At 37.1% G+C, this 16,371-nt stretch overlaps 1 protein-coding gene across 1 annotated transcript in view; it reads left to right on the top strand.

Annotated features, from left to right (window-relative positions):
* The window catches only part of LOC126188103 (integrin alpha-4-like), a 506,794-nt gene that overhangs the window by 92,189 nt on the left and 398,234 nt on the right, over positions 1–16,371 (top strand). Inside the window, exon 5 of the mRNA XM_049929569.1 lies at positions 15,171–15,271. Coding sequence (XP_049785526.1) covers positions 15,171–15,271 — 101 coding nt within the window. The remainder of the gene's footprint in view (positions 1–15,170; positions 15,272–16,371) is intronic.

Raw genomic sequence — 16,371 nt, 5'->3', positions numbered from 1 at the left:
GTGTGATGAAACACACAAAAATATATGTACAAATACATATAATCATTCAGTAAATCACTGTTCATCCCAACAATCAGATCTCTTTTTAATTATTTCAAAAATGTGTTTCATAAATGATTCAAGTGTACTTTTATGAGTTAACTCCACATTTTAAATATGTAATAAATTCTACTAACCTTATTTACTGATTAAATATACTGGCCTCAATACACGGATTCAGATACTCCTTTGCATTCTGTGTCACTGTAAATATTTTGGAATACACCTCAAAATGTACTTTGGAACTTTTGCAATAACAGAAGTTTTGCCTATCATTTACATTTTATTCATGCCTTCATCTATGATCTTATACTGTAGTTAAGTACTACAGTAAAATTCAGTGATTTTCAATCCACTCCATAGATGAGCAGTCAGCATGGCTGACTGCCATGTGGGGGACCTGGATTTGATTCCTAGTACTGCCAGAAATTTTTCCTGGATGGGAAAACTTGTACAGGGTGCATTCAGCTCTGTGAGTCCAACTGAGGAACTACTTGGCTGATTAGTGTCTCTTTCAAGGTCAAAAAATTTGGCAATTAGTGGGAGAGTGGTGTGCTGACAATATATTCCTACATGCGGCATCCAACAATGTTACTGGCAGAGGATGAAATGGTGGTCAGTCAGACCCAATTGGCCCATCTGGGGCCAGAACACAGAACTTTACCTTTTTCAAGTATTAATCTGAGTCATGCTTCTTTTAACATAGTAAGTTTAACAATCGTCTATAACCCCAAAGTCCACTTCAACTACCTGGTCAATGCTATTTCCTTTATGTATCACAGTTCACTTTGTTTGGCCATATATTTCATCCATATGAGTATTTACTTTTTGTAAACATCATCCCCTCTATTATTTAAGATGTTTAAGTCAGTTGCTACATCATGTGTAATGTTACTTAAGTCACTCCACATCTGAACAATCATCTTGTTCACTTTCCCTTGTGTTTGCATTATGAGGACTTGCAACACACCATTAATCAACACCTTATTGCACAGAATTAAAACATGCTTGCAACATTCACTATAATGTTTTTTAAATAAAACTTAATCTATTATTTTAATGTGCTTAATAATTAAATGCAATAAACGAAGTCTTAGGTGCATGTGCAACACAACTTATAGTTTTATTCTTTACATTATTTGAGTTCTCTTCTTGGTAGTTGGAAGACCATATACTCTATAGTTTTGGGTCATTGGGACTCACTTTCATATTCAGTGTTACTGATCAAAACCTCTAGATACAATCATAACACAATCTCAGAACTTGAAACTTTCAGTATAAGACAGAAGCTTGTAGATGAACTATGGCTGCAGTCAAAAATAGTAGTTGACCATGCACTGGGTATAAATGGACTGAGCAGAAAATCAATGATGTAAGAAAAGACAGATTGCAACAATGTACGAAAAGACAGTTTGCTAGGTACTGTAAGAAAGACACATCAAGTTGTAGAGAGGCACAATTAAAAGACACTTACATAAAGCTTTTGGCCTCAGCCTTCATTAGTTAAAGACACACACACACACACACACACACACACACACACACACCATTCACATACACATAAGCAAGCACATCTCATGCACACACAACCGTCAACTCCAGCATCTCAAGCCACAATCCAACATCATTTGGGATGCAAGCAACAATACAGAGTGGTCAGAGAAGCAGAACGGATAGTAGTGTAAGGGTGGGGGAAAGATGAACAATGTCTGCTTGTGTGTGCAGGCACTAGACTGCCACAAGTGCAACATCAGGAAGTTATGGAGCAGGGAGATGAGGGAAAAAGGAGCAAAAATGGAGAGTAGTGGAGAAAGATGGATAGGTGCATTGGCAGAGGGGTGCAAATTAACAGGGTGGGAGATGAGATGGCAGGATGAAGAGGATGGAAACTGTTTGGTGGAGGATGTGGTGACAGTATGTTACCAGTAACACAGGTTGAGGCCAGGATAATTACAGGAGCAGAGAATGTGTTTTAAGGATAACTCCCATCTGTGGTGTGCAGGAAAGCTGGTGGTGGAGGAAAGGATCCAGATGGCTCAGGTGTGTCACAAGATGGCCTACTTTGCTCTTGGCCACAGTTTGGCAGTGGCCATTCATCCTGGTGGACAGCTGGTTTGTAGTCATGCTAATGTAAAAATCTGTGCAGTGAGTGTGGCAGAGCTGGTAAATGACATGGCTGCTTTCTCATGGTGCCCGGCCACTGATGGGGTAGGATTGGGAGTGGTGTAGGGATGGACTAGGATGTTGAAGAGGTTGGGGGGAGGGGTAGGGGGGCACTGAAGCACCAGTTTAGGAGGGGTGGGAAGTATCTCAGATAGGATGTCCCTCATTTCAGCGCATGATGATAGGTAATCAAAGCCCTGGCAAAGGATGTGGCTCAGTTGTTCTAGTCAGGGTGGTACTGTGTGATGAAGGGAACACTCCTTTGTGGCTGGTTCTTGGAGGTGGTGGAAGGATTGTGGATGTGAGAGAAAATGGCATGGAAGATCTGTTGGAGGACTAGATCTGAGGGATAGCAACTCTCTGTATAGTCCTTTGTGAGGTCCTCAGCATACTGAGCAAGGGAATATTTGTCACTGCAGATATGTCTTCCCAGGCTATTTGGGAGGGATTTTTTGCAGTGAAAGGAATGACAGCTGGCAAAACGCAGGTACTGTTGGTGGTTGGCAGTTTTAGTGTGGATCAGAGGTGCAGATGAAGTCATCAGAGAGGAGGAGGTCAACATCTATGAAGTTGTCACACTGGGTTGAGGTGGACAACATGAAGTAGATGGGACAGAAGGTGTTGAGGTTTTGTTGGAATGAAGATAGGGTGTCTTGGCCCTGAGTCCAGATCATGAAGATAACAGTGATTTTTCCCATCTGATTGTTGGCTGATTAAAGTCTCCACTGATGGTTACAGTAGAATTGAACTGAGGTTTTTGCTCAAGATTTCAGTTACAATTTTATGCCCACCCTTGATTCTGAAACTTGCTGAAACAATTTTGAATGTAGCTTCAATTTTTATCTCAATGGATTTTAGTTTTTTGTCTACTGCGACAAACACAACATTCTTATTTCTTATTTGCCTATTCATTGATATACACATAAGAAATTTCCCCCAGCCGGCCGCGGTGGTCTTGCGGTTCTAGGCGCTCAGTCCGGAACCGCGCGACTGCTACGGTCGCAGGTTCGCATCCTGCATCGGGCATGGATGTGTGTGATGTCCTTAGGTTAGTTAGGTTTAAGTAGTTCTAAGTTCTAGGGGACTGATGACCACAGATGTTAAGTCCCATAGTGCTCAGAGCCATTTGAACCATTTTTGAAATTTCCCAAAAATTTCATTGGGATCAATTTCTGGTGGCAACCAGCTTCTGTACCAAGCATTATATGAGCTTCTCTGCTTTTCAGATTTGCTTCAAATCCTGGACTTTGTTGTGAATGCTTCAGCAATTAGCTGCTAGCATTTCAATACTCTTGTCTATAGGGGGAATTCTTTTGGAACTGTTGTAATTCTGTCTACTTAATGCAGTGGCCATCATTTGGATGCAATACCATTTCCACTGTAGTTGGAAACTGACAGGATTTCTAGCTTATATTTCTCTTTATGTATGAATGTGTTTACCTGGAATACACTTATAAAAAGTGATGATGTGTGTGTTATAATTTCAAACACCTATTCTCATCCACATTCCAATAACATCATGCACGTTAAAATTACAGAAGTGTATCAATGTGGTGAGTGAGTTTGAGTTCATCAAGAAAAATAATTAAGTGCAACATCTGATTAGAACAATGTATCTAGCTTTCTGCAATAGCTGAAGATGAGGAAAGCATTTCAGAATTATTACAGCACTATCAGTGGAGACTGATCATCAAGTAGTGATGTCTATTTAGTGTACTGTGAACATTACAAAGTGATGCCATACAATGACAAATCACATCAACAATTGGAGAATGAAGCAACAGTATGTGGCAGAAATTTTATAGCACCAAAGACTTGTATACAAAGAAGATTGGCCCAAAATACATGGTGCTAGTAAGTACAAAGATAAATGTGAAGTGTATATGCAAGGGAAAAAAAGACAGCCTATAAAGCCTAGAGAAATTACTTATTAAAATGTTATAGAACTGATACACGGTGATTTATGTATATTAGACAAATCGTCTTGAGTGGAGCACATTACTATGCTATTTACCTGGATGATCACTCAAGATATGCAGCACTGAAAGTGCCAAAGCAGAAGAGTGAGGTATTTGTCTTTGTCAAATTTCAGGGACATGCAGTATGTGAGACATGGAAGAACTGCATATTTTCCATTAGACAATGGTACTTACTACATCAAGAGAGAATTTTAAGAGTTTTTCAAGGCTGAGAGCATACTAGATCAGAAACCCACAATTTATGCTTTTCCATCCAATGGGAAATGCAAGTGCCTGAGTCAAACACACATATCCACGGTGAGGTGCTACTATTCCATGTTGGTTTGCAGAACAACTTTTGTGGGATGCTCTGATGTTGGCCTTCTACATCCAGAACAGATGCTCAACAAGAGCATGGGAAAATCCCATATGAAATCTGGGAGTAGTAGGCATTGGTACAACTGAGAGTGAGTACAGTAAATTCATCTGCAAATCACATTTTGGATCATAAATTGCAGCTAGAAACACAATTTAATTTTGACAAATTGGGCATATGGCTTCAAATGGATCTCTCAAAATTGGTTCCTAAATAACACATAGCATATGGCATAATTATCCATGCAATTACATGCCAAAACAGTGGACTGTGTTTCCTAGATGCATCCAAAAACACAAGCAAAATTTTTATCATTTCATTTATTTTGGAAATCATTAAATCATGAAAAAATATTGAAATCTGTTTTAACAGGACAGAGTGAATCAGGTAATGGAAAGGGGCCAAGATCAGTTACTGTTAGTTACACAAGAACACAGAACTTTATTCCTTTAAAATACAATGCACAGTTTTCTATTTAAAAAAACAAGGATCAATTCATGACTGAGGGCTGAAATAACTTCTCAATAATAAGGTTTAAATAATTCCTTTTACAACACAAGGACTTAGAGAAATGACTGAAGGCCTTACTTAAGTAAAATTAAAATATCCTTAAATAATTCCTTTTAAGGCACAAGAATTTACACTAACAGCTGAAGGCTTTACTTAAGTAAAATTAAAATGTCTTCTCAGCTAATGGCCAAAATAATATTTCAGATCAACAAAGGAAATTCTTTAAAAGGCAAGCATTTACCAATTTTGGCTAAAAGCCATATTAAGGAAAATTTAAATTAATTCCTTGGCTGAAAGCCCAATAATATTTTAACATAATAACAGGCAACCTTTAAAAACAAGCATTTACACAGTACAACAGAAAACCATCTTAAGAAAACTTGAAATATCTTAACAGCTGAAGGCCCAAACAATTATTAAACATAATCAAAGACAAACCTTAAGATAAGCATTTAGACAGTATGGCTGAAGGCCATTTTAAGAATTCAAGATAATTAGAGAGAAACCTTACAGACAGGAATTTATAGATTATTGAAGAAAGCCACAAATTTTAAAACAAATGCGGCTGAAGGCCTAAATACAGAGAAAACAAGAATTTTAAATAAACATGGCTGAAGGCCTAATCTTAAAATACTTCACATAAGGTTTGGCTGAAGGTCATATACTGAACATAGAAAAGACAAAATTAATACATGGCTGAAGGCCTGGCACAGTGCTTGCGACAAAAGAAAATCACAATCACAAACAACAGAACAGTGGTGCTCAGAAGTGTTCCAATGGTCAGCCTGGGCAGGAAACTAACAACAGTTTAGGTAAGGCAGGCAGCCAAACCTAACACTAAATAATCGGGTGGCAACATGACCTAGGGACAGCTGACGAACCAACCAACAACCTAATCAATTCGCTTCCTCCCAACCAATGACACAACAACCTAAAATATCAGCAAGGTTGAAGATTGTCTAGATAATTGGCATCTAAACACAGTCAATGCACCAAGCCACTCAAAAATATAAACTGACCTCAAGGCTATCAAACTACGCTCCATGCAGGACAGCATCAACACGGCGAGGAAACACACACTCGTTGCTCTGTCCCAATCAACCGACTGCCTACTCCAGTACACAGACAGCATTGATAACTGCTCAGCGCAAATCACAGAAGCTACATACAGTTCCATGTAAACACTTGCACCAAGAACTGCGAAAATACTGAAATCAAACACTGTGAAACAACAAGAGAAACCTCAAGTCGACACACACAGAGTTTCCATAAGTGGTCAGCGAACAAATACATGTCATTCGATGAGACAACTGACCAAATGACCAACCAATGGTCATCCCTGCTCAAGTCCCCTTTTGGTGGACAGTGCATGTGTGTTGCCAGCAGTCAGGCGAGTTCTAGCTGTGCAGACCTTATTGGAGCTCCATCCCGACTTCCTTGATGTCCGTTTGCAACTCAAACACATGACACCCAGAGACACTGTCTCTGACCCAATCATGTACAGGGAACTCTTGGCCCTTGGCCAACCAACATCTCCACACAAGCAACGAACCAACCCACATCTCGCAACATGACCAACTGAAGGGGCCCAAAAATGGTCGGGCGAGTACAGGCTCTCCGGACCTCACTGGTGCTCAATCCCCCATTGAACTCCCAACACACGATGAGATGGAAATACTAGCAGGCACTGCAAAGATAATACAACAGTGCCCTTATCAATAAGTGCTGCTGATGCCACTCACGGGCAGATAAGACAGGAACTTAGTGACATCAGTAAATCAAATAAGAAAACAGGGCAGCACTACAGTACAGAGAAGATGACAAACAATAAACAGCATGAACATGAGCCACGCACGGCTCAACCTCCTCCCCTCAAACATCAACAAAAGAGAAGAAAAAAGAACTTCATTAATCAGAATTTAAATGCAAACACTTTGTTTCTGTGAGTCACTTAGCAATGCAAGCCAGATACACATTAGTTTGTAAATAATGAATATAACTTCATGATTTTTTATTTATTAAATTTATTTTGTTATTTTGAGACACACATTTCAAACACCAAACATAATTACACTTATATCCTTAACATCATTCTCACACCCATTTCAGACAATGTAATGCGATCACCAAGTGGCGGTAGGAGAATACACATATGAAAAAAGGTTTTATGAAAGCAAGCTTTCAGAGCCAGTAGTTCCTTCTTTCACTAGAAGGGCTGAATGGGAAGGAAAAGGACTGGAGAGATTTAGTAAAAGGATTGTTGTTGTTGTTGTTGTTGTGGTCTTCAGTCCTGAGACTGGTTTGATGCAGCTCTCCATGCTACTCTATCCTGTGCAAGCTTCTTCATCTCCCAGTACCTACTACAACCTACATCCTTCTGAACCTGCTTAGTGTATTCATCTCTTGGTCTCCCTCTAGAATGTTTACCCTCCACACTGCCCTCCAATACTAAATTGGTTATCCCTTGATGCCTCAGAACATGTCCCACTCACTGATCCCTTCTTCTAGTCAAGTTGTGCCACAAACTCCTCTTCTCCCCAATCCTATTCAATAGCTCCTCATTAGTTATGTGATCTACCCATCTAATCTTCAGCATTCGTCTGTAGCACCACATTTCGAAAGCTTCTATTCTCTTCTTGTCCAAACTACTTATCATGCACGTTTCACTTCCATACATGGCTACACTCCATACAAATACTTTCAGAAACTACTTCCTGACACTTAAATCTATACTCGATGTTAACAAATTCCTCTTCTTCAGAAACACTTTCCTTGCCATTGCCAGTCTACATTTTATATCCTCTCTATTTCGACCATCATCAGTTATTTTGCTCCCCAAATAGCAAAACTCCTTTACTACTTTAAGTGTCTCATTTCCTAATCTAATTCCCTCAGCATCACCCGAGTTAACTCGACTACATTCCATTATTCTTGTTTTGCTTTTGTTGATGTTCATTTTACACTTGCCACCTTTAGAATTTGAAAGAGAGTATTCCAGTCAACATTGTCAAAAGCTTTCTCTAAGTTTACAAACACCACAAATGTAGTTTTGCCTTTCCCTAATATTTATTCTAAGGTGAGTCGCAAGGTCGGTATTGCCTCACGTGTCCCAATATTTCTACCAAATCCAAACTGATCTTCCCCGAGGTCAGCTTCTACCAGTTTTTCCATTCATCTGTAAAGCATTTGCATTAGTATTTTGTGGCTGTGACTTATTAAACTGATAGTTCAGTAATTTTCACATCTGTCAACACTTGATTTCTTTGGGATTTGAATTATTATATTCTTCTTGAAGTCTGGGGTATTTCGTCGGTCTCATACGTCTTGCTCACCAGATGGTAGAGTTTTGTGAGGACTGTCTCTCCCAAGGCCATCAGTAGTTTTAATGGAATGTTCTCTACTCCCGGGGCCTTTTAGTGCTCAGACAAACTCCTCATGCAGTATCGTATCTCCCATTTGATCTTCACCTACATCCTCTTCCACTTCCATAATATTATCCTCAAGTACATTGCCCTTGTATAGACCCTCTATATACTCCCTCCACCTTTCTGCTTTCCCTTCTTTGCTTAGAACTGGGATTCCATCTGAGCTCTTGATATTCATACAAGTGGTTCTCTTTTCTCCAAAGGTCTCTTTAATTTTCCTGTAGGCGGTATCTATCTTACCCCTAGTGAGATAAACCTCTACATCCTTGCATTTGTCCTCTAGCCATCCCTGCTTAGCCATTTTGCACTTCCTGTCAATCTCATTTTTGAGATGTTTGTATTCCTTTTTGCCTGCTTCATTTACTGCATTTTTATATTTTCTCCTTTCATCAATTAAATTCAATATTTCTTGTGATACCCAAGGATTTCTACTAGCCCTCGTCGTTTTACCTACTTGATCCTCTGCTGCCTTCACTACTTCATCCCTAAAAGCTATACATTCTTCTTCTACTGTATTTCTTTCCCCCTTTCTGGTCAATTGTTCCCTTATGCTCTCCCTGAAACTCTGTACAACCTCTGGTTTAGTCTGTTTATCCAGGTCCCATCTCCTTAAAATCCCACCTTTTTGTAGTTTCTTCAGTTTTAATCTACAGTTCATAACCAATAGATTGTGGTCAGAGCCCACATCTGCCCCTGGAAATGTCTTAAAATTTATGACCTGGTTCCTAAGTCTCTGTCTTACCATTATACAATCTGTCTGATACCTTCTAGTATCTCCAGGCTTCTTCCATTTATACAACTTTCTTTTATGATTCTTGAACCAAGTGTTAGCTATGATTAAGTTGTGCTCTGTGCAAAATTCCACCAGGCGGCTTCCTATTTCTTTTCTTACCCCCAATCCATATTCATCTACTACGTTTCCTTCTCTTCCTTTTCCTACTATCGAATTCCAGTCACCCGTGACTATTAAATTTTCATCTCCCTTCACTACCTGAATAATTTCTTTTATCTCATCATACATTTCATCAATTTCTTCATCATCTGCAGAGCTAGTTGGCATTTAAACTTGTACTACTGTAGTAGGTGTAGGCTTCGAGTCTATCTTGGCCACAATAATGCGTTCACTATGCTGTTTGTAGTAGCTAACCCGCACTCCTATTTTTTATTCATTATTAAACCTACTCCTGCATTATCCCTATTTGATTTTGTATTTATAACCCTGTATTCAGCTTACCAAAAGTCCTGTTCCTCCTGCCACCGAACTTCACTAATTCCCACTTTTTTCCATTTCCCTTTGTAAATTTTCTAACCTACCTGCCTGATTAAGGGATCTGACACTCCATGCTCTGATCCATTTAACTCCAGTTTCCTTTCTCCTGATAACAATGTCCTCCTGAGTAGTCCCTGCCCGGAGATCCAAATGGATGACTATTTTACCTCCGGAATATTTTACCCAAGAGGATGCCATCGTGTTTAACCATACAATAAAGCAGCATGCCCTCAGGAAATATTATGGCTGTAGTTTCCCCTTGCTTTCAGCTGTTCACAGTACCAGCACAACAAGGCCGTTTTGGTTAGTGTTACAAGGCCAGATCAGTCAATCATCCAGACTGTTGCCCCTGCAACTACGGAAAAGGCTGCTGCCCCTTTCCAGGAACCACACGTTTGTCTGGCCTCTCAATGAATACCCCTCCATTGTGGCTGCACCTACAGTATGGCATGTCTCCCACACCAATGGCAAGGTCCATGGTCCATGGGGGTGAGGGTAAAAGGATTAGTGTTCTGAAAAGTCATGCAGAACTGTGGGTCAGGGGAGACTTACTGGATGGGATGAGAAGGAAAGACTCCCCTTACCTGGAGTTCTGGGTGACATTTCCAAAAACTTTCTGGAGGGATTTAGTAAAAGGATTAGTGTTCTGGAAAGTCATGCTGAACCCTGGGTCAGAGGAGACTTACTGAATGGTTCAAATTTCTCTGAGCACTATGGGACTTAACATTTGAGGTCATCAGTCCCCTAGCCTTAGAACTACTTAAACCTAACTAAGCTAAGGACATCATATACATCCACGCTCGAGGCAGGATTTGAACCTGTGACCATAGCAGTCGCGTGGTTCCGGACTGAACCACCTAGAACCACCACTGCGGCCGGCCTTACTGGATAGGATGAGAAGGAAAGACTCTCCTGACCTGGGGCTCTGGGTGACTTCTTCAAACACTAATCCTTTTACTAAACCTCTCCAGTTGTTTTCTTCACCCTTCTTCCTTACCATTTGCATCGTCTGCTTTAAGAATCATGTAACATAGAGGTAGATGTAGAAGAAGGAGCGACTAGCTATGAAAGCTTGCATATATAAAATATGCTGCCTTTATTTTTATTTTATTTTTTTTTAATATCTGTGTTCTCCTGCAACCACATGGTGAGTAGATTTTTTATCCGTCCAGTTACATTATATTGCAAAAAATTATTACTTTCATTGCTATATTAGCTCATATCCATTTCAGGATTTTAAGCACCTTATTAATTACTACATCAGTACTTTTGTAGTTACAAAATCATTGTCATAGCATTGGATTAATCAATTATAGAAATAGTATATGTTGAAGACTGTAAGGAGCAGAAACAATGTGGAGAAAGGAGGAGTTTAAAATTACATGAAAAGTAATTAGAAATTCAAAATTGGAGGCACAAGTCAATTTAAACAAAACAACACATGGAATCATGTTTTCATTATTTCACTGGTCACATAGGATTCTTCTAAAACAATTAATTAATATATGGGGAAATTAAAATTTATTTGGTGGGATGGGATTCATATACAGACGTGATCCTTGTGGGCAGCAGTTAACCAATTGTCTCATGAAATTGTGCCTCAAACACTGTCTCAAAACTTCCCTAAATACTTCCCGAATGGTGTCCATCTCGAAAGCCTATGCTGTCAAAGATATATTAAACATTAATCTTCCTTCTTTCCTTCAAAATGCTGAGAAAGCTTTTTGTCCATACTTTCCAATCGCTGAGGTGCCTTTTCCATATTAGCGTGAGGCTAGCTGTACTTAAGTGATAATAGGTTCAGAAGGAATTTGTTCAATGCATTAGGATTATTAAGGAGAAAAGATTATTTTTCTCTTTTGTGAATGTGTGATATATTGATAACAAGTGACAAAATTAATGAATGCTAGAATGGAACTTGAATACATTCATGATATTCAAAGGCAGTATGCCACAATCTACTTTTTCTGTGTTTGCTTGACAGAATGATTCAAAGCTTAGACTAGTCATGAGCTTCTGCAAGTTCTTTTCCCAACTACTTGCTCAGCTTACTAATAAGGACTGGGAATCATTCTCCAAAACATTGTCCTGTTATATAGATCTTACATGTCCATTAGCAGGTAGGAAGACAAATGATAAATGCATTAAAAATTAGGTCAAAGCAGTCGTAAAAAGGAAGAGAAAAAACTAAGCTTGAATAAATATGCAAATGGTGATGTCTATAGGTACAAGAAGAGATCATGATAAAGGAAACCAAAGACAATTACATAAACATAATTACAGCAACTAATAGTATCACAAAGACAACACAGTCACACATAAAGAAAGAGAGGGAAGGTGTAGACATGAAAAACAGTGAGAACATAACTATAAACAAGAATGGAAATCAGGGACCCTAAAGAATTCAGCAACATTTTAAATCATCATTGTGTTGGGGTAGTGGACAAATTAATAAAGCAAAACTCGCCTGAAACAAAATACATACAAAATACTCCTCACAAGACAAAATGTTTGTTCCTTCTCGCAACAAATGAACTTGAATTAATAAAAATAATATACCGATTAAAAACAAAAATACTGAGGGACCAGCAGGTGTATCTACTAGACTGATTAAATGCTGCCTGCAGTCAATGGTAAAGCCTCTGACTTTTCTAATAAACTTAGCCATGGAAGAAAGAATATTTCTGACATGTTTAAAAAAGAGTAAAATGATCCCTGTTTCCAAAAGATGCAGCAAGGAAGATCCAAAAAATTTCGAACCAATTACTATTACACCTGTCTTATCAGTGGTAAAAGAATGTGTAATTAGGAGCACAATAGTAAATTTTATTAAAAAAAATCAATACTTTGAATGGTGCCCAGCTCGGGTTTAGGAAGGGTAGATGCACCAACAAGCAATAATTGACATTATAGCTGGTGTAACTAAGGCATTTGTGATGAAGCAAGCTGGGATCTTTTTATTTCCTCTCTTGTTTTGCCATCTGCCTCCTTAAATTCGTTTTTTTTTTTCATTTTTAACTAATTACCATTAACGTACGTGAATATAATCTGCATTTTTATAAAAGAGAAAAGTTTGCCGTCAGGTTTGAAGAACATAACACCAGATCTATTTTTGTGCATAGTTTAGTATGTGTAATTGATTTTCTAATTTATTTTGATTATTTCTAGTTAATATTTTTGTTATAGGGTGAAATCAGTAATTGTTTTGTAACTTACATTCTGTTGCTGACTTATAAACAAATATAAATTTTGTAATAATGATAAACATTTGCAAAAAGAATCACTAGGATTCTTAAAGTATTTATTTGACTCTACTCAAAAACATGTTGGCAAAGCCAGCTCTTAGTTAATTCCCAAGTAATTACCATTTTTGTCACAAGTATTGTTTGTATAACTCTATTTGTTAATTTCATAATTTAAACAACTAATTTGGCTTAACCCTTTTCGTAGAAGAAACTGTTATAAAGAACCAATTTTTTGATGAATTCAGTTAATTAAATGAATTATATTTTAATTGTAATTTCTGTAAATTAAACATCAAACAATTATCATTTCAGTAGCAATTATTGTGATGATATACAAAGGCCCAATTTTTTGTCTCAAGACAGTCAGCACACATCCAATTTTCAGATAAGAAACCAGTGTTGGTTATGTCAACAACAATGCATCAACTTAAGTGTGAAATAAGTGTAACACTAATAGGCTGTCTGTTAAAACACTGACAGTGTCTGTTTAGTTTACCTGAAAGACTGTAAAATGTGCAGTTAGGTTTTTACTGCTCATAGATGCTCAACTGCAAACTATTGTAGCAGTATGATGTATGCCTGTGAAGTATTAATGAGGCTTATCAACATTTATAAATTGTTAACTGGCCATATGACTGTGAGTTATTGGGCGGGGGAGGGGGGGGGGGGAGGGGGGGGGGGGTTGTGACCAGTGAAAGTCAAGAACTGAAATATGAGACTTAACTGTGCAACTGTCAGCTATATCATTTATAGTAGTCAGTGTTGAACTTCCATCCCCCATTTTTCAGGCAGTATCACAATGCAGTAGTACGATGACACTGAGGATCATCAACGAATAAATAAAGCAGGCAAATATCACACACCAGACCAACAAAAGGAAGTTTGCAGTACATTTCCTGACCTTTCAAAAGCTTTTGATTTAGCTTGCTACAACATGTAACTAGATAAGATGACATATTATGTTATAATGGGGAAAATAGCCAAACTGTAAAATCAATAATGGGAAATAGAGAACAATTTTATTAGAAATCTTTATTCAGATTTTTAATTTGTTAAATATGCAGTGCTTCAAGGGTCAGTGCCTTGTCCACTACTTTTTATTTTATAAGAAAAGGATATTCTCAAAATATATGCTGTGATGTATGCAGATGAAATTTCATTTCTTACAAACAATGTTTCAACAGATGGTTTACAAAAGCAACCTTCTGTAAATATGGAAAATGGAAATGATTACTTCAGAGGAAATTATCTTATTATAAATGTAAAGAAAACCATATATTATATGGAAACACATGCATACAAAACAAATAACTTGAACAGTATTACTCTCAACTTGGAGACTTGAATTTAAAAGAGACAGAAGCTTCTAAATTTTTGTGCCTGAGAGTGAAGTGTTACTTGACACTGGAGATGCATATAAATAATATTTGTCAGTGAGTTCAAGTATATTTCTAATTAAAAATGTCAAGGACTTTAAACTTACAATCACTAATAAAAATGTACTATGGGCTAGTTCATTTACAAAAAAATCAGAAGGGATCCTGATCTGTGTAAATTATGAAGATGTGCTTATACAAAGAGCACTAAAGCTACAAAATAAGGCTATATGATAGCTGCAAAAATATATTCATGGAACTAAATGTATTAACAGTAGGATCACTATACATATATGAAAAAATTATTTATGTAACAAGTATATATGCTGTTCCATTAAACAGAAAGTTCCACAACTATTGAAGAAAATTGACTCAGAATAACCAACAAAAAGCCTATTAAAGCAGAATACCTTCTATACAACAGTCCAAACTGAAAACACGTCGCTTTTGAAAAATAAATTAAAATTTCACTTCATTGAAACTTGCCTATACAGTGTTACAGAATATTTTGAACTAATAATGAATGTAGTATTTCATATGTAATTGTGCAAATATGTTTTTTTTTTTGTTTAGGTACTTGTATTTTCTGTATATTTTTAAGACATCAGTCATTTTGTTGACATATGCCTCTATTTGGATAATTTTGAACCTTTTAATGATTCAGATATCATGTAAACATGACATGTCCAATACTGCAGTACAGAATGGTCCACAGACATAAATAAATATTCAGAAACCAGTGCATGAACTGTGGCAATAACGAAGTTTGTTGATAACATTTCCTAAATGAGAACAATATTTTTTTCAGATACAAGATATTACACCAAGACAGTTAAGTTTGGAAGCAGGACAGTCCGTATTTCTAACACAGCTTTGGGTCAGGTAGGAATTTCAGCTCACTATCCAAAGGTAAGTCAGATATTGTACATAAAGTAACTTGGGCACTGAAACCATGCATAAGTTAATTAATTTTGAATATTCTTAATTAACAAGTATTTTATAAGCATAATTATCATAAACTTTATCTTATAAGAGTAATTATCATAAATATATCACCTAAGAGAGGAGTGTAGGATGTTTTGAATTTTCTTGACACATTAAAACTGTATGCTGTACTAAGATTTGAAACCAGAACCTTGACTGTAATGGCTAATAATACTCTTAATGACTGAGTTATTGAGGCACAGACAATGGCATACCCTGATTGCTTCAGCGTACAGGCTCCTCTGTCCTACTTTCCAATTTCTCAAAAGCTCTCCCGGTCAAACCACTATATGAACACTCCAGAAATAAAGGATACTGTGGAGAAATAGTTTAGCCACAGTTTAGTAGTTGTATCTAGAATGAGTAAATCTAAATGTAAATATAAAATATGATTTATTAGTCTCATTAGGCCTACATACATTATACAGATAGTATGATCTGTTGTACAGGAGACACGTCAAGTTTAACAAAGTATTATGTATAATGATTTACAGAAATTCTTTTTTCACTATTTTAAGAATAATGCCAATAACTACAACACTACAATATTTACTACAAATTGACAGTTTGCCGATTTCCTTTGTTGTACACAGACAACACTACAATATTAGCTATAGATTTTTATTGTTCAAAGTTCAGACTGTCTTCCATGAATTCTTCGTTGGTGTAGTAACATTTCTCTATTAAAATATTTTTGAGTAAACTTTTCAGTGAACCAAGGTCCATTGTTAATATGTTTTTTTCCTTTTAATTTGTTATATATATTTTAGCCCCATGTACAGTTATGTAAGAGCATAAAGCTTTTAAGTGATGCAAAGGAAATTTGAAGTTCTCCTTGTGACGAGTATCATAGCTATGCTTAAAACAGAACTTTTCAAGCTTATGTTGATTATTACATAGAAAAATCAAAATTTCAAAAATTTACAATGAAGTAATTGTTAGTTTTTATGATTTTTTTTATCAATGGGTGACATGACTCATTTTTGTGGTCAGTTCACATGTTTATAAGATTTTCTTCTGAATTA

This window comes from Schistocerca cancellata, chromosome 5 (assembly GCF_023864275.1).
Source record: "Schistocerca cancellata isolate TAMUIC-IGC-003103 chromosome 5, iqSchCanc2.1, whole genome shotgun sequence".
Taxonomy (NCBI): domain Eukaryota; kingdom Metazoa; phylum Arthropoda; class Insecta; order Orthoptera; family Acrididae; genus Schistocerca; species Schistocerca cancellata.
This window is presented reverse-complemented; position numbering and strand designations above follow the sequence as displayed.